Raw genomic sequence first — 17,386 nt, 5'->3', positions numbered from 1 at the left:
GCCGAGGTTAGGTGGATGTGGAGAGGCGATGCCTGCCCTGTCCCCGGAGACACCCAGAAAGCTCGTGGGAGAGGCCTGGCCTGCGCCACGCGGGGCCTGTGGGGGGTGGCATTCAGGCGGTGACGGGAAAGTGGGGAAGGCAGAGAGGAGGGAGGCCAAGGAGCAAGTCCCGGCTGCTGCAGGTCAGGGCGGATGGATGAGGAGTCAGCAAGGGCCTCCGCAAGGGAGTGTCCGGGGTCCTACAGCCAAGTCCAGACGGTGGAGGCCTCTGGACCCAGACCAGAGTGTGGGGGATCCAGCCAGGGGGGCTGGCAGCTTTGCCCTAGAGTGGAGCAGAGAAGTCAGCAGGGCAACCAGAGGGGCTGAGGCCCAGGGTCTGGGGTGGGCACGGGCTTCGAGCCGTGGCGCTTACTGTGCGTGAGCAAGCTGGGGAGCCCGAGAGAGGGGCGCGAGTGGGTGGAGAGACAGCAGGTGGAGGTGAGCACCGCCCTCCAGCCAGCCTTGGGTTGCAGGGGTCCCGGGACCTCCCTCTGAGGAGTGGGTTTGCCTCCATGGGACGAGGACACTGGGGCACAGAGAGCCTACTGATTTCCCCAGGGTCACACAGCGTGGCGTTCTGGAGAGGAGTCGGGGAGTTTGGGAACCAGCTGAGTTGGGAGCCAAGGTGGGGAGGTGGGTGACCCTTCCACAGGCCCCACGGTTGAGTGGCCTGGAGGGTACAGTGAGGAGCTTTCCCGGCCAGTCCCAGAGCGGGGAGGCAAGCAGGGCTGGGGCCGCCCACCCGGTCACTTGCACACACAGGGATTCCCGGCAGGTTGAGCGAGTCTCAAGTCAGCTCAGAAAGTGCAACAAGGTGGACCTGGTCTGGGCAGATGTAGATGTAGGTCTACGGGAGTTGGCCCCACTCACCCTCGCCTGGCCCAGTGTGCATCACACAACCTGGATGGCAGTGCCACCCTCCCTGGATGGCTGCTGGCTGGCAGCTTGAATGTCCCACCAAGGCTGGAGGAAGGCAGCAGGGAAGTTGGCCATCCCTGCCCTTTACCCGCAGGAAGATGAGCCAGAGTCTGGGGGGCCTGGTGGGTGGGGGCAGTAGGTGAGCTCCGCCTGCCCCTCTTGCTGGCCCTGTCGGGGAGGCCCAGCTGTTGCTGACAGCCTCGGCTCAGGTTCCAGTGCAGGACGCCCCCCCACCGGATGCTGCGGAGATGGCCATGCCTTCCTGCCGCCGCCTCTCCAGGGCCCTGGGGCTGCTGGCTGGGGAAACCAGGAGGTGGGGGCCTGGTGTGGGCTGCCCTGCCCAGGGTCGAGAGCACGCCCTTGGGACCCACGAGGTCTGGGCTCTGAGCCCGGCTGTGGCCGCTCTCTGGCCGACGACCCAAGGTGTGTCACAGCCCCGCCCTGAGCCTGGGTCTCTGTGTCTGTGGAGGAGGGATTCTAGGCGGGATGTGAGGCCACCCACGCGGACCACTGTGCATGCTGGGCTGGATACTGGAGACACGTTCTCCCCGGCCTCAGTTTCCCCACTTGTGGCAGCTGAACTGGGCTGATAGGCCTTCGGTGCTGGCTGTGTGGCTTGAGGGCGGCTCAGGAAGGGCCGTGGTTCTTTCCTTTTACAAAAATAAAGTGTGGCGGGTGCCGGTGTGGAAGTGACGTGGCCTGGATGACATTCCCGTCCTGCAGGACCGGAGAGTTCTAGGAAGGGCCCCCCGGGAGTCCTGGCAGGGCCTGGATGGCAGCCTGCTGAGCCTTGGGGTCGTTGTAGGCTCTCTCCCCTGACGGAGGCACCCTCAAGTCAGGCCATGTTCTACCCTGGCCACCTGCCCTCTCCTGGGGGACTCCCAAGACAGGACGTTGGCCGATAGCCTGGGGCAGGGCGAGTCCTGGTGGTTGTGTCCTGGGAGGTGCAGCTGGGGGTGCAGCTGGAGCTCCTGCAGAGTCAGGAACTACCCTGAGCAGGGCTGGCCCAGGCCAGCCTGTGGGCCTCAGTAGCCCCATCTGTGAGATGGGTACCTTGTGGGACTTTACTAGGAGCAAGCGAAATGACTGCCTTTGAGGTGGGGGCGAGGGCACGTGCTGTGCCCAGGGCCACATGGCCGAGGCAGAGCCAGGAGTGCTCCCCTGCTGCCCGCCGGCCTACCCAGCCCCTGGTGCCGCCCGGCCCTGGCAGCACCTTGTGAGTCTGAGCCAGCATTCTCATCCCCGGGGTCCCGGCAGGGCCTTCCTTTCCTGGTGCCTGCTCTTGGGGCCCAGCTCACGGGTGAATCCCAAAATAGCTCAGGGAGGAGTGACGGGACAGCTGGGGCTGACCGTCGGCAGCCAACGGCCGGGAATGCCCGTGACAGTGGGGCTGGCCGGCGGGGCCGCAACCCCTGCCTGGCTGGGGCTGCTCCAGTTCAAAGGCCTGAGGCCGCCCACCAGCCCTGGGTGTGGCGTGGGTGACTGTGCCTGGCTCCCCTGCCACCCTTTCAGGCGCCATAGCTCACTGGGTCTTGCGCCCCTCCTTCTTCCCCCAGGTGCAGCTACGGCTGGCAAGGGAGGTTCTGCGATGAGTGTGTCCCCTACCCCGGCTGCGTGCATGGCAGTTGTGTGGAGCCCTGGCAGTGCAACTGTGAGACCAACTGGGGCGGCCTGCTCTGTGACAAAGGTAGTGGTAGGGGGCGGCAGGCCTAATGCTCTGCCATCGAAGTGTGGGTTGTGGGGGAGCGAGGGGCCGGCTTTTCCCCTGAGCATCCCACCCCTGCCCCCAGATCTGAACTACTGTGGCAGCCACCACCCCTGCACCAACGGAGGCACGTGCATCAACGCCGAGCCCGACCAGTACCGCTGCACCTGCCCTGACGGCTACTCGGGCAGGAACTGTGAGAAGGGTACGTGGGGGGCTGGCCACCCAAATTCTGGCCAGGCAGAGACTGGTTCCCTGGGGAGCCGGTCAGGCCCCATCCCTCTGGCGTCCTGTGTGGTGGGCCCCTGACCCTCAGCTTGGGAACCTGTGGGCTTGGGGAGGAGTGCTTGTGGAAAGCTGGGGGCCTGGCTGCCAGCTCTGCCCCCTCCCCGCGGTTCTACAGCTGAGCACGCCTGCACCTCCAACCCATGTGCCAACGGGGGCTCTTGCCATGAGGTGCCGTCCGGCTTCGAATGCCACTGCCCATCGGGCTGGAGCGGGCCCACCTGTGCCCTTGGTGAGTGTCTGCACGTGAGTAGGGGACTCCTGCCTAGTATCAGTGGGGGTCTGGGAGTGGGGCAGCTCGCCAGGGATGGGGTGCAGTGGTCAAGTCCACACGTGTGGCTGCGGCTGGCTTGGCGAGGACAAATGGCAGGAAGACCCAGGCTTGCGGCGCCACCTGCCCATGGGGACCTTATTCCCACGGCTCACACTGCCGGGGCCCCACCTTTCTCCACCCTCTGCAGACATCGATGAGTGTGCCTCGAACCCGTGTGCGGCCGGTGGCACCTGTGTGGACCAGGTGGACGGCTTCGAGTGCATTTGCCCCGAGCAGTGGGTGGGGGCCACCTGCCAGCTGGGTAAGGGCTCCGAGCGAGTGCACGGGAACGTGGGCCGCGCATGCGGGCTGCTGGGGCTGCTGGGCTGCGGGTGCCAGGTGCCGGTGCTGCAGGGGGCAGGCAGGGCCCGAGCCCCACGGCTCCCCCTTGTCTCTTTCACAGACGCCAATGAGTGTGAAGGGAAGCCGTGCCTTAATGCTTTTTCTTGCAAAAACCTGATTGGCGGCTATTACTGTGATTGCATCCCGGGCTGGAAGGGCATCAACTGCCATATCAGTCAGTATGGGGGGTGGGCGCCGGCGGGTGGGCCGAGGCACATGGGACCCCGCCTCTGACCCTGCTCCTCTGCCCCCAGACGTCAACGACTGTCATGGGCAGTGTCAGCACGGGGGCACCTGCAAGGTGAGGCGGGGCCAGGAGGGTGTGTGGCGTGGGTGCTGTGGGGCCGTCAGGGTGCCTGCAGGAGGCTCACCTGGCTGGCCCGCCCAGGACCTGGTGAACGGGTACCAGTGTGTGTGCCCACGGGGCTTCGGAGGCCGGCATTGCGAGCTGGAACGAGACGAGTGTGCCAGCAGCCCCTGCCACAGCGGCGGCCTCTGCGAGGACCTGGCCGACGGCTTCCACTGCCACTGCCCCCAGGGCTTCTCCGGGCCTCTCTGTGAGGTGAGGTCTGCCTGGTCACCCTGCCCCACCTGCTGCTCTGGGAGCTGTAGGGCAGGCCTCATCCCCCGACCATGGGGCCTGAGTGACCCAGGGGTGCTGCAGGGGAAGTTGTCCCCAAGGCGTCCCAGGCTCAGCTCTCCACTGGGTGCCAGGTGGGCAGGCGGGGCTGTCACAGGTCACCAGGCTTGACCCCCTGTGGCCATTGCTTGTTGTGATGGGTTTCCTGGTGGCCTGGGCTAGGAGCCCCTGGGCTGCTGGCTGCCCAGGCCTATCTGTCCATCTGTGCACTCCCTCGGGACTGGAGGGCAGGGGGCTCTGGTGGGCAGAGCACATGGGGTAGGGTGGGTGCCTGATGGCGGAGAGGTATACACCTGTCATAGGTGAGTCCTGGGTCGGAGTGGGCATCTCTCTCAGGGCTGATGCTCTCGCCTCCCTCTGACCATCTGTTGGTACTGGACCCCCTCCCCCAACCTCCCCTTTCCCCCTGCCTCCAAAGTAACCTGCCTTCCCCCTTCCCCACCACCCCTACCACCCCCTTCCCCACCTCCCCCTTCCCCACCTCCCCCAACCCTGCCTTCCCCCACCCACCTCCCTATCACCCCTCCCCTACCTCCCCCAACCCACCTCCCTACCACCCCCTTCCCCACCTCCCTACCACCCCCTTCCCCACCTCCCCCAACCCTGCCTCCCCCCACCCACCTCCCTACCACCCCCTTCCCCACCTCCCCCAACCCTGCCTCCCCCCACCCACCTCCCTACCACCCCCTTCCCCACCTCCCCCAACCCTGCCTCCCCATTACCTGCCTCCCTACCACCCCCTCCCCTTACCTCCCCTTTTTCCCTGCCTCCCTACCACCCCCTCCCCTTACCTCCCCTTTTTCCCTGCCTCCCCCCACCCACCTCCCTACCACCCTCGGCCGCCCGCGATCCTGCCCTGGCCTTGGTGCAGAGGATGGGCCTCCTGTCCAGAGGGCTTCTTGGGGCCCAGGGCAGGGGTCTGACCTCAGGACCTGCAAGCATGGCAGTGGCTGGCCCTGGAAAAGACCCACAGTCTTGGCTCTGAGGGTGGCCAGGCAGTGTGTGAGGGGCTCAGGAGCTGTCCTTCCTGCCAGCAGCAGGGGCCAAGGCCACACTCCTCCCGAGGGACACTGAGGAAGCTGGGCTGCAGTGGAGGTGGGGGTGGGGGCCCACAGGTATCTGCGTTCAGCTGACAAGGCCTGGGCAGTCTCAGGTGGGCAGGGGTCTTGGGCTCTGGCTGGCACTGTTAGGCCCAGGGCGGAGGGGCCTGGGGGTTCCCAGGGATCTACCTTCGTATGGACAGAGGCCTGGCCTGTGTTCCCGGCCTGGGCCTGGGCCTAGGCTCTCACAGGCACCCCCCACCCTGCAGGTGGATGTCGACCTTTGTGAGCCAAGCCCCTGCCGGAACGGCGCTCGCTGCTATAACCTGGAGGGTGACTATTACTGCGCCTGCCCTGATGACTTTGGTGGCAAGAACTGCTCCGTGCCCCGCGAGCCGTGCCCTGGCGGGGCCTGCAGAGGTGCTGGGTGCGGCATGGGGTGGTGGGGGAGGTGGTGGGGCAGGGGCGGGCCTGACTTCTGACTGTACTGCCCGCCATAGTGATCGATGGCTGCGGGTCAGACGCGGGGCCTGGGATGCCTGGCACAGCAGCCTCCGGCGTGTGTGGCCCCCATGGACGCTGCGTCAGCCAGCCAGGGGGCAACTTTTCCTGCATCTGTGACAGTGGCTTTACTGGCACCTACTGCCATGAGAGTGAGTGGCCGCGAACGGCGGGCTGGTGGTGGGGCTGGGCTGGCCTGAGGCCCTGGCTCACCCCACTCGCCTCTGCAGACATTGACGACTGCCTGGGCCAGCCCTGCCGCAATGGGGGCACATGCATCGACGAGGTGGACGCCTTCCGCTGCTTCTGCCCCAGCGGCTGGGAGGGCGAGCTCTGCGACACCAGTGAGTGTTCCAGCACCCGTCCGCATGGCCTGTGCCTCCACCCCTGTGGGCCCCTCATCACCCTGAGATGGACCACTGTCTGGGTGCGGCAGGCCCCGTACCCAGAAGGGCCTGGCCAGGGGGTGCTGCCACCATGGGGTGGAGTCCCAGGCTGCCCCCATGCCCAGGGCCAGCTCCCCCAGCCCGACGCTCCTCCCCCGCCCCTCTCTGTCCTCACCTGACCCAGCTCCAGTGCTTCCTCCCCCGGGAAGCCCTCCCTGAGCGCCGGTGACCCCCCGCCCGCTGACCGGCGTCCTCGCCCCCAGATCCCAACGACTGCCTTCCCGATCCCTGCCACAGCCGCGGCCGCTGCTACGACCTGGTCAATGACTTCTACTGTGCGTGCGACGACGGCTGGAAGGGCAAGACCTGCCACTCACGTGAGTGTCCGCAGGCCCTGGCCGCCTGGGGCTGCCCCCAGGACCCTGGCCCTGGCGGTCTGGGGCCTGCCTGCTGAGCGGCCCATGTGCCAACAGGCGAGTTCCAGTGCGACGCCTACACCTGCAGCAACGGCGGCACCTGCTACGACAGCGGCGACACCTTCCGCTGCGCCTGCCCCCCCGGCTGGAAGGGCAGCACCTGCGCCGTCGGTGAGGAGCCCCTGCTGCCTCTGCGACCGCCGGGCATATGCCCTCCCGGGCACCGCTCCCTCGGGCGCGATGGGCCGAGGGGTCTTTTTTGAGGGCCACACCTGCCACCTGCCCCCTGCCCCTGGGTCTGTCTGCCCTGTCTGGGTTGGGGGCGCGGTATGGAGACTCAGGGCCTGCCCAGGGCCAGGTGAGACGCTCCCTCCTCCTCCTCTCCTTACAGCCAAGAACAGCAGCTGCCTGCCCAACCCCTGTGTGAATGGTGGCACCTGCGTGGGCAGCGGGGCCTCCTTCTCCTGCATCTGCCGGGACGGCTGGGAGGGTCGTACTTGCACTCACAGTGAGTGTGGGAGGGGTGTGGGCGGGGGCCGCTTTCCTCCACCCAGATGACATCCCTGCCCCCGACTCGCCCCCCATTCCCTTCTGCCAGCCCCTCCCCCTGCTGCCCCTGCCCCCAGCAAAAGGCACCCTCCTTGATGACCCTCCCCAGCCCCACAGCCTGATCACGCCAAGCCAGCCTGGACAGTGCCTGGCACGCTTGGGGGGTGGGTACTGATCCCCTGCCTTCTCTTCTCCCAAACCAGATACCAACGACTGCAACCCTCTGCCTTGGTGAGTCGCACCCTGGGGGCCACAGCAGGGGTGGGTGGGACTTGGCATACCACGGGGGGCCACCTGATGCCCACCCTCTGCTCTGCAGCTACAATGGTGGCATCTGTGTTGACGGCGTCAACTGGTTCCGCTGCGAGTGTGCACCTGGCTTCGCGGGGCCTGACTGCCGCATCAGTGAGTGGCCAGACAGCCCCAGCCCTGGGAGCCCCTCAGCCCAGCCACGGTGTCAGGAGTCTGGGGACATCAACGTCCACGTCCCTTGAAGGGCAGTGTGGCCACAACTACTTCCTGCCTCTCTTCTGAGCCTCAGTTTCCCCACATGTCTGTGCCCTGTGGGGTTCCTGCTGTGTACCCTGCCAAGTGATTAAGTGGGGAGCCCCAGCCTGGGGGACCAGTCCGGGGCCCAGGGAGCTGTGGGGGTTGGAGCATGCAGCCTGACGTGGGCTCCTCTGTGGCCGCAGGGCTGTCGTCCCTGGGTGTTGGCCCAGCTGTCTGTCCAGCACCCCTTGGCTGGTCCGACGCAGCAGCTGGGGCTAATCCAGGATGGGACAGGCCCACTGCAGAAGCAGACGGAGGAGGGTGCTGTTGGGCCAGGGTCAGGCTGGGCTCAGGAAGGCCTCAGGCAGGCAGCAGCTTGGGCTCAGGGGCAGGGGCTGCTCCTCATTGTCCTGGGGCTTGCGCCTGTGTGCCACTGGCTCCCCGCTGCCCTAGGCCATGCCGGTCCTGCGGTGGGCGTTGGCCTCACTGCACTGAGCAGCGGTGGCTCTCCCTGCAGACATCGACGAGTGCCAGTCCTCACCCTGTGCCTACGGGGCCACGTGTGTGGATGAGATCAACGGGTATCGCTGTAGCTGCCCACCCGGCCGAGCCGGCCCCCGGTGCCAGGAAGGTAGGCCCCGTGTGATTGCCCTGGGTTGGGGCGGGTTGGGGGGCATGGGTGACACCCAACCCCGAGGGCCAGATGCCCACTGCTGACCCTCGAGCCCCTTCTCCCCACAGTGATCGGGTTCGGGAGGTCCTGCTGGTCCCGGGGCACTCCGTTCCCACACGGAAGCTCCTGGGTGGAAGACTGCAACAGCTGCCGCTGCCTGGATGGCCGCCGTGACTGCAGCAAGGTGAGGGCAGCCCGTGAGCCGCCCTGCCCTACCCGAGGCTGGTGCACGCTGACCCTGGCCACTCTGTGAGATCAGGAGGCGGGTGCTGGGGTCCGGATGGACTGAGAGCCGTCTGCCCTCAGGGACACCCAGGGAGGAGGGAGCTCAGCCAGGCCCCATGCTTCGATGTGCAGTTGGGAAAACAGGCCTGGTCTGGGTCCTGCCTTGCTCCGCCTGCCCTTTCTGATGTCGAGCTTGGCCTGCCTCCCTGGGAGCCCTGGGTAGGGGGTGGGCTGGGCCCTGGGGCTCACAGACTTGGGCGGTGTCCCTCCCTGGCATGGGGCCCGTGCCTGCCTGTGGGTTCTCATCTGTGTGCCTGCATCTGACCCTCCTGTGCGCCTGCGCCTGACCCTCCTGTGCGTGCCTGCCCAGGTGTGGTGCGGATGGAAGCCTTGTCTGCTGGCCGGCCAGCCCGAGGCCCTGAGCGCCCAGTGCCCGCTGGGGCAAAGGTGCCTGGAGAAGGCCCCAGGCCAGTGTCTGCGACCACCCTGTGAGGCCTGGGGGGAGTGCGGCGCAGAAGAGCCACCGAGCACCCCCTGCCTGCCACGCTCTGGCCACCTGGACAATAATTGTGCCCGCCTCACCTTGCGTTTCAACCGTGACCACGTGCCCCAGGTGAGGGGCCTGGTGGCATCTGAGCTTGCAGAGGCCACACGCCGGCATCTGCTCGTGGCATGGCGAAAGCCTAGCCCCGCAGGGCAGGGAGGCCCTGGTTGGCTGAGCAGAGTCACTCTTGGTCACAGAGAGTGGCCCTGTGGGGTCAGATGAGAGGGGCATTGGGCCTGGTGCTGGGTGGAGGTGGCAGAGGAGGCTGGGAGAGCAGCCAGCTGGGGGTGCCTGTTTGTCCAGCTGCCCTGAGGGCCTGGACTGACGGCGCCACGGCTGCCTGGCCCCAGCTCTTGGGCTGCAGCTCCGTGGGCAGTTTTGCCCTGGCCAAGGACCCACCTTTGCCTGCTGTGTGCTTGGAGCTGGGCCCCTGTCTCCCAGGAGGGGCTCAGAACTGGAGGAGACCCACTGTACCCCGCCCTGCCTCTCCTTCCCGCACTGGCCTGCAGGTGGAGCTGGGTCTGCCCTGAGGATGGGCGGGTGGGCACCGTCACTCCTGCCTCCTGGTATAGGGCACAGCCGGGTGGGAAGCTGCCCCCCCAGGCCCTTGGCATCCTTGCTGTGCTCTCCTGGGCGGGCTGTAGGGTGTGTCCCACGTGTACCCACAGCGCCAGTCCAGGGATGTAGGTGTCAGGTTCACGGCCCTGCCCTGCCCATGCACTGCCTGTCTCTGCCCAGGGCACCACGGTGGGCGCCATTTGCTCCGGGATCCGCTCCCTGCCAGCCACGAGGGCTGTGGCACGGGACCGCCTGCTGGTGTTGCTTTGCGACCGGGCGTCCTCGGGGGCCAGTGCCGTGGAGGTGGCCGTGGTGAGTGCCCAGTGGGGAGCAGCACCTGGGTGGGCCCTGGGTCCCGTACTATGCAGGTCCTGGCTATGCGGGACAGAGGCTCCGGCGAGGCTAGTCCTGGTGCGGAAGGACTGCGGGCAGGCCTGTCTCCCCCAGCTGGGGCTGCGGCCCCTTGCTGTCCATGCCGCAGACCCGTGGAACTGCTCCCTGGGCCCGGCCAGCATGAGGGAGATGCAGGGCTGTGGTGTGGAGCCCGCTTCCCCTGCAGCTGCATCCTCGCCCGGTCCCCTGCTCTGTTTTTGCCTCTGTGTCCCTACGTCACAGGCAGCAGGAGAGTCCGTGGGCTTAGTCTGCCCTGGGAGGCCTGCTTTGGGACTGGCACCTGCCCTGGACCTGGGGGGTGTCAGATGTGAATGGATACCAAGGGGGTCGGGTGAGACTGGGGTGGAGACATGCCCAGAGAGGGGAGGGAATGTTCTGGAACATGGTGGGTGGGTGTGCAGAGCAGTGGGTGTGGCCATGGCACAGTGTGGCTGGTGGAGGCCATGGCCAGGCACAGGAAGGACGTGCAGTGTTTTGGTGCCCTGAGGCCGCAGAGGGGGTGGGGGACATGGATGGGTGCTGCTGGGTGATGGAAGGGCAGTAGGGGCAGGGGAAGATGTAAGAAGTGTGCCAGCACAGGTCAGGGCACCATCAGGGATGTGGTGGAGGCAGGGGCACAGCCCTGGGTTGCTGTGGCCTCGTGAAGGCACTAGGTTTGTGGTGCCTCTGGGGTGTGGCCCATAGGTGGGGGTGGGGGCTGGGAGCTGACAAGAAGGGATGGCCATCACGGAGCAGGTGTCAGCGAATGGGGCCACACACCTCCCCCACTCACTGCCTGGTGGCGAGGTCCCCACCGCAGGACCCCGGGCTCTCCTGTGTGCCCGGACGGGGACACCCTCCACCCCTCCACTTCCCCCCACCCCTCACTGCCTGCTGGTGAGGTCCCCACCGCAGGACCCTGGGCTCTCCTGTGTGCCTGGATGGGGACAGCCTCCACCCCTCCCCTTCCCCCCACTGCTCACTGCCTGGTGGTGAGGTCCCCACACCTCAGGACCCTGGGCTCTCCTGTGTGCCCGGATGGGGACAGCCTCCACCCCTCCACTCCTCCCCCCGCCACTCCCCACTCACTGCCTGGTGGTGAGGTCGCCACTGCAGGACCCCGGGCTCTCGTCTCCTGTGCGCCCACCTTGCTCCAGCGTGGCCAGGGCCTCAGTGTTGGGGGCAGGCTGCTGGGAGCCTGGAGCCCTCGAGCCATCCCCCCAATGCCGTTCTTTGCCACAGTCCTTCAGCCCTGCCAGGGACCTGCCTGACAGCAGCCTGATCCAGGGCGCGGCCCACGCCATCGTGGCCGCCATCACCCAGCGGGGGAACAGCTCACTGCTCCTGGCTGTCACCGAGGTCAAGGTGGAGACGGTTGTTACGGGCGGCTCTTCCACAGGTAAGCGCGGGAGGTGGGCCCCTGGGAAGGCACCAGGCAGGCAACTCAGGCACTGGGCACAGAGCCGGCTGATCCTGCCAGCCACCAGGAACACAGAAGTCCCTGGCACCTGCTGCCCCCGCCGCCCAGCCCCACAACCTGACCTTCCCAGCCCCCATCCTGGGACCCTCCCCACGAGCCAGCAACCGGAGGGTGGGGCCCAGCCGCCTGGCTGGCAGGGCCCTCCCAGGCCTGGGTGTGTGGCTAGTGCCCCGCAGGCGCCCAGGCCTCAGTGCCCACCGGCTCTTCTCCCCGGTCCCCAGGTCTGCTGGTGCCTGTGCTGTGTGGTGCCTTCAGCGTGCTGTGGCTGGCGTGCGTGGTCCTGTGCGTGTGGTGGACACGCAAGCGCAGGAAAGAGCGGGAGAGGAGCCGGCTGCCACGGGAGGAGAGCGCCAACAACCAGTGGGCCCCGCTCAACCCCATCCGCAACCCCATCGAGCGGCCGGGGGGCCACAAGGACGTGCTCTACCAGTGCAAGAACTTCACGCCGCCGCCGCGCAGGGCGGACGAGGCGCTGCCCGGGCCGGCCGGCCACGCGGCCGTCAGGGAGGATGAGGAGGACGAGGATCTGGGCCGTGGTGAGGAGGACTTCCTGGAGGCGGAGAAGTTCCTCTCACACAAATTCACCAAAGATCCTGGCCGCTCGCCGGGGAGGCCGGGCCACTGGGCCTCAGTCCCCAAAGTGGACAACCGCGCGGTCAGGAGCATCAATGAGGCCCGCTACGCCGGCAAGGAGTAGGGGCGGCTGCCAGCTGGGCCGGGACCCAGGGCCCTCGGTGGGAGCCATGCCGTCTGCCGGACCCGGAGGCCGAGGCCATGTGCATAGTTTCTTTATTTTGTGTAAAAAAACCACCAAAAACAAAAAACAAATGTTTATTTTCTACGTTTCTTTAACCTTGTATAAATTATTCAGTAACTGTCAGGCTGAAAACAATGGAGTATTCTCGGATAGTTGCTATTTTTGTAAAGTTTCCGTGCGTGGCACTCGCTGTATGGCAGGAGAGAGCAAAGGGTGTCTGCGTCGTCACCAAATCATAGCGTTTGTTACCAGAGGTTGTGCACTGTTTACAGAATCTTCCTTTTATTCCTCACTCGGGTTTCTCTGTGGCTCCAGGCCAAAGTGCCAGTGAGACCCATGGCTGTGTTGGTGTGGCCCATGGCTGTTGGTGGGACCCGTGGCTGATGGTGTGGCCTGTGGCTGTCGGTGGGACTCGTGGCTGTCAATGGGACCTGTGGCTGTCGGTGGGACCTACGGTGGTCGGTGGGACCCTGGTTATTGATGTGGCCCTGGCTGCCGGCATGGCCCGTGGCTGTTGGCGCACCTGTGGTTGTTAGTGGGGCCTGAGGTCATCGGCGTGGCCCAAGGCCGGCAGGTCAACCTCGCGCTTGCTGGCCAGTCCACCCTGCCTGCCGTCTGTGCTTCCTCCTGCCCAGAACGCCCGCTCCAGCGATCTCTCCACTGTGCTTTCAGAAGTGCCCTTCCTGCTGCGCAGTTCTCCCATCCTGGGACGGCGGCAGTATTGAAGCTCGTGACAAGTGCCTTCACACAGACCCCTCGCAACTGTCCATGCGTGCCGTGGCACCAGGCGCTGCCCACCTGCCGGCCCCGGCCGCCCCTCCTCGTGAAAGTGCATTTTTGTAAATGTGTACATATTAAAGGAAGCACTCTGTATATTTAATTGAATAATGCCACCATTCCGGCCTCCCTTGTTCTTTCGGTGCTGTCCCTTTTGTATTGAGAGTGAGGTTGGGGGAGAGCCACGCCGGCAGAGAGGCTTGGGGCAGTGGGGCACGCGCTGGGTATTGGCCCACGTGGCTGTGGTGGCTGTGGAGGGCGAGACGGTTCTGTTGAGTCAGGGCCTGCCGGGCCTCGAATGCATTGGCATGCCAAGGTGGTGGATGCAGGTTTGGCCAAAACCTTCCTGGGAATGGGGAGGGGGGTGTCTAGGTGCCTGGCACCCGACCCTGACTACAAACAGCTGAAAACAGTTTTATAAAATAGTATAAAATTGCTTACCCACGAATACGTATCAAGGTCTTAAGGAATTAACAGGTCAAAATTTTTATTCATTCATTTATTCCTTTGTTTTGCTTGGTCATTCAGAGGCAAGGTCAGCATTTGATGGAGGCAGGAGAGAAGCAGCCCTTCCACCTGGCCCTGGAGCTGGTTTTGCCTCTCACTGCTTGAGCCAACTGGAACGTGGCATGGTGGCCTCAGGGCTGGGCATGGAAGGCCGACTCCAAGGCTGACTCCGAGCCGCCTGTCAGTGATGTGCAAGTCTTTACCCTGCTGTGAGGGGTAGGAGGTCAACTGAGTCAAGGAGCAAAGCCAAGAACCAGATCTGTACAAAAGAGAAGAAAAAAGTCCTGCTGACAGCCTGGGAGTGAGGCTGCCTTGCACAGGCAGAACGAATGAATGAATGAACGAATAAAAATGTTGACCTGGTAATTCCTTAAGACCCGCTGGTTGCTGCAGAAGTTACTCTGGATGTCTGTTGTTGAGCACTGCTGCTGTGGACTCCAGGAAGCCATGCAAATGAGCTATGGTGTGCACTAGAGGGGCGGTCTCCCTCACTCCGGCTGGAGTCCTCCCATCAGCTTCTCCATTGTATTGAGCCAGGTCTGCAGGGACACACAGAGGAGCTGGTAGGAGACCCTGCTTGCCATCGGTTGCTCACAAGCCCAAGGCTTGTGCCCTCAGGGTGGGGGCAAGGGTTAAACCCACCTCCTGCCATGGCCCCAAGGGGTTGGCCAGGCAGTTCAGGCAGAAGGGCAGCCACTGAGGAGTCATGTACACCATGACTCGTGTGGACCTGAAGCCCATGTTCCCACCACCAGGTTGGCCAAAAAGACGGCAGGCTTTGAGTTTCCTTTTAAACGGTGTTTACCTAACTTGCAGTTCCCTAGGTTCCTGGTAGAACCAAATGCAAATCACCTTTGTCCTAGACGTCTGTACACCTCATGAATGAGTTTTCCAGGTCAGTGAGTAGACCACAATCAAACCAAGCACACAGGGGAACCTGGCACCATGATCGAAAGCCATGAGAAATGCGTGCAGAGGCATCTGAGTGTACTGGAATTCTCAGACATGGATTGTAAAAAGCTTGCTGTGCTCAAAGACGGCTTGGAAAAGCTGATAGGCCAAACAAACTTCAACCTAGCACCAAGTAGAACTTCTAGAAATGGAAAAAAAAAGACAGCCTTCAAACCAAACACTCCAGAAGTAGTTTGGCAGCCATGCTTAGACACTGCTAAAGAGAGAATTTGTGAACTAGAAGACAGGTGAGAAGAAATGATCCAGGCTGCCCCCCAGGACAAGAGATAGAAAATAGCATCAGCAGCTGAGGAGGGGGCCCCAGGCAAGGGCCTGGCAGGGGCTTTCCTGAGGCCCACAGGAGCCCATCAGGCATAGGGTGAGCAGTGAGTAGGTGCGGCAGGTATAGCGGGTGTCATAGGTGGGGCTGGGTTGCCCAGTTCTGCAGGAAGTGTCCCACAGGCCTGGCCCTTCCTGGCTGTGCCAATGTGTTCCCCAGATTCTGGGGAAGCCCCTGTAACCTCCGGGAGATGCATCTGGCTTGGAGTCTCACAGGACGTAGTCTGGCCTCCATGCCTGTGTAAGGGTGTGCGGCTGTTGGAGGTGGAAGGGTGGCACTCAGGGATCATGCATGCACCAAGTGTGCATGGGTTGAGCTGAGAGCCTCTGCAGTTGCCTGCGTGTGTCCATGGTGGGTGGGCCTGCCGCCCCCCACCCTGAGCTCGCCATCCAGTGTCCTGAGCCCACTGGGAGTTCATGGCCTCCCTCCACCCCATACTCAGTCATAACCCCCCACTTAGGGGACCTTGCACCTTTTCAGGCCTGGCTGGTGCCTGGCCACGGCCAGCCCATGTGGATGGCAGTGCCAAGAGGTCCAGGCCCGGCCAGCAGGCTTCCTGCTTGCTGTCTCACGCCATGTCAGGGCAGACGATGGGGCTCTTCTTCATCTCAGTGCTACTGCCCCCATGGTGGGGTCATGAAGCTGGGCTAGGTTCTGGCCCAACCCCCTGGGGTGAGCCTGGCAGTCCCTGCCCTCAGACCCTAGGCCACCTCCACACCTCCTGAGTGCCACTCACCTGCCTCACAGAGTCTGCTATGCAGAGGCCAGGGTCCACAAGTGAGGGTTAGGCCTCAGGGTCCATCCTGCTGCCACCAAAGCCTTGTTCCCTTGTGGGTGGGTGGGTGGGTGAGTGGCTGCCCCCAGAGAGGGCGCTGTGTGGTCAGTAAATCTAGCGAAGAAAGGCAGGCTCCCTGGCACCCCCAGGCTGGTGCTAGGCCCCTGGGGCCCCTCTGGCTGTGGCTGCAGGAACCCTGGTGGTCACCCCTACTCTGGCCGCTGGGCTTGGGACCTGTGCCACTCCTGTCTGCCCCTCAGGACATGCAGGTGTCCCCTGCTACCCGTCCTGGCTGCCGAGTTCCTGGAGCCCGCTGTGTCCTGCACTGCCATTAAGCGGGGGCCCCCGACGGCCAGTCTCCCCGCTGCCTCCACTCTTTGCTCTTCCTGTTGACAGGTCTGGGGCTGTGACCTGCCATACAGAGGGAGAGCTCCTCTGTCACTGGGGCACATGTCCCCAAAATGAGCACCTGGGCCTCCCCAAGCCTGGTGGGCAGTGAGCTTGGGGGACACCAGGCTCCGAGGCATGTGCTGGGGACTGGCGGGGCAGGGCCTGTTCCCCACACTTTGGAGCTGCTCCCAGCTGGGCCCAGAGGCTACATGGCTGTTGGCTGTGTGGCTCGGATGGGAAGGGTCTGGATGCAGAGGGAACTTTGAGGTGGCCACTGCAGCCCCGGGGGGTGCCTGGCTGAGGCGGCCCTGGGCAGCAGGCGCTCACTCAGGCAGAGGGTTACAGGGAGCCGTGCCACCACCCCTGCCACCACTTTCCAGGCAGAGTGACCTGTGCACAAAGGCCAACCTGCAGGCTAGGCGGCGTGGGCGGGGCCGTGTGCGCACATGCCCTGGAGACTCCCGCCTCTTCTCATTCCGCACTGTCAGAGCAGGGAGCAAAGGGTCGGCCCTGCCTGGCCTGGCCCGAGGGGTGCGTCCTGAGTGCGCTGTCTGACCCAGCCTGGGACCAAGTCATGGCAGGGGCCTGCTGTGGGTGCAGAGCCCCTCTCAGGTGGTGAAGCAGCACCTCCCGCACCCACTGCTGCCAGGGTCCCCTGCTGCGTCCTTGCTGTTCGGCCCCTGGGACTGCGTCTGCTGGTTCTGCTTGGCGACAGCTCTGACAGCTGCGTCTCCGAAGAAACCAGGCCCCAGGGTGCAGAGAGGAAGCTCCACAAAGGAGCCTGGTCCCTGGGGGGGCCAGACCCATTAACCCCTGCAGGCCAGGCAGCAGCAGCTGGGTGGTGTGGGCCTCATGGTGGCCACAGGCCCAACTCCAGCTGTCCCAAGACCCACAGGGCTCACCCCTTCCCCATCAGACCCCCAGACCCAGGGTCTTCCAAGGAGCCCCTGAGGTCAGCAGGGACCTGTGAGGTCTCGGATGGACAGCATCTGGATGCCAGGACTTGAAGACCTTTATACAAAAGGGGAAACTGAGGCCCGGGAGGATGGGACCTGCCCTGTGACATTCCTCATGGTTCCCCAGCCCTGGTGGATTCAGGGGCTAGGATGTGAGTCTTGGGGTGGCGTTCTGAGAGGAGGGCAGCCGGCAGGAGGCATGGAGCCACGGGAGGGCTTGCTGGGGACAGTGGTGTCAGTGCGGCTCTGGGCCAGGGGGCCAGGGCGGCAGCTAGGCGGCACCGGGGGCTTCTCCTCTGGGCAGAGTGGCGCTGTGGAGCACGTGTAGGGGCAGAGGCAGGGGCCCTAGGAAGCTCGCTCTAGGCTAGAAGGTGTGGCCTGTGGGGGTCACCTGTTCAGCTGCAATATTGTTATCCTGCTGTTGATCTGGGAACCGGGAAGCGTCTGCTTGAAAGCCT

The 17,386-nt window shown here is 64.6% G+C and overlaps 1 protein-coding gene and 1 long non-coding RNA gene across 6 annotated transcripts in view; one reads left to right on the top strand and one right to left on the bottom strand.

Moving 5' to 3' along the window:
• JAG2 (jagged canonical Notch ligand 2) overlaps nucleotides 1–12,316 on the top strand; it is a 25,707-nt gene extending 13,391 nt beyond the window's left edge. The window contains exons 6-26 of one of the 4 annotated variants that reach the window (XM_024348620.3): nucleotides 2,514–2,644; nucleotides 2,748–2,867; nucleotides 3,066–3,179; nucleotides 3,409–3,522; nucleotides 3,664–3,777; nucleotides 3,857–3,903; nucleotides 3,991–4,164; nucleotides 5,552–5,702; nucleotides 5,783–5,935; nucleotides 6,014–6,127; nucleotides 6,433–6,546; nucleotides 6,643–6,756; nucleotides 6,977–7,093; nucleotides 7,338–7,365; nucleotides 7,454–7,539; nucleotides 8,141–8,254; nucleotides 8,365–8,480; nucleotides 8,892–9,134; nucleotides 9,804–9,935; nucleotides 11,238–11,394; nucleotides 11,697–12,316. In XM_024348620.3, coding sequence (XP_024204388.3) covers nucleotides 2,514–2,644; nucleotides 2,748–2,867; nucleotides 3,066–3,179; nucleotides 3,409–3,522; nucleotides 3,664–3,777; nucleotides 3,857–3,903; nucleotides 3,991–4,164; nucleotides 5,552–5,702; nucleotides 5,783–5,935; nucleotides 6,014–6,127; nucleotides 6,433–6,546; nucleotides 6,643–6,756; nucleotides 6,977–7,093; nucleotides 7,338–7,365; nucleotides 7,454–7,539; nucleotides 8,141–8,254; nucleotides 8,365–8,480; nucleotides 8,892–9,134; nucleotides 9,804–9,935; nucleotides 11,238–11,394; nucleotides 11,697–12,172 — 2,929 coding nt within the window. In that variant the 3' untranslated portion in view covers nucleotides 12,173–12,316. The remainder of the gene's footprint in view (nucleotides 1–2,513; nucleotides 2,645–2,747; nucleotides 2,868–3,065; nucleotides 3,180–3,408; nucleotides 3,523–3,663; nucleotides 3,778–3,856; nucleotides 3,904–3,990; nucleotides 4,165–5,551; nucleotides 5,703–5,782; nucleotides 5,936–6,013; nucleotides 6,128–6,432; nucleotides 6,547–6,642; nucleotides 6,757–6,976; nucleotides 7,094–7,337; nucleotides 7,366–7,453; nucleotides 7,540–8,140; nucleotides 8,255–8,364; nucleotides 8,481–8,891; nucleotides 9,135–9,803; nucleotides 9,936–11,237; nucleotides 11,395–11,696) is intronic. The other 3 variants (XM_054666341.2, XM_054666342.2, XM_054666343.2) reach the window with 3 other exon arrangements.
• Nucleotides 12,291–17,386, bottom strand: LOC112205350 (uncharacterized). 2 transcript variants are annotated; one of them, XR_008539174.2, is made up of 3 exons: nucleotides 17,320–17,386; nucleotides 13,876–14,055; nucleotides 12,291–13,775 (listed from the first exon to the last, which is right to left on the bottom strand). It is a non-coding gene; the product is annotated as an uncharacterized LOC112205350 (long non-coding RNA). The 2 variants fall into 2 exon arrangements; XR_008539175.2 differs by lacking the exon at nucleotides 17,320–17,386 and adding an exon at nucleotides 15,544–15,610.

This window comes from Pan troglodytes, chromosome 15 (genome assembly GCF_028858775.2).
Source record: "Pan troglodytes isolate AG18354 chromosome 15, NHGRI_mPanTro3-v2.0_pri, whole genome shotgun sequence".
NCBI lineage: Eukaryota > Metazoa > Chordata > Mammalia > Primates > Hominidae > Pan > Pan troglodytes.
Note: the sequence above shows the minus strand (reverse complement) of the source record. Positions and strands in the feature narration are given on the sequence as shown.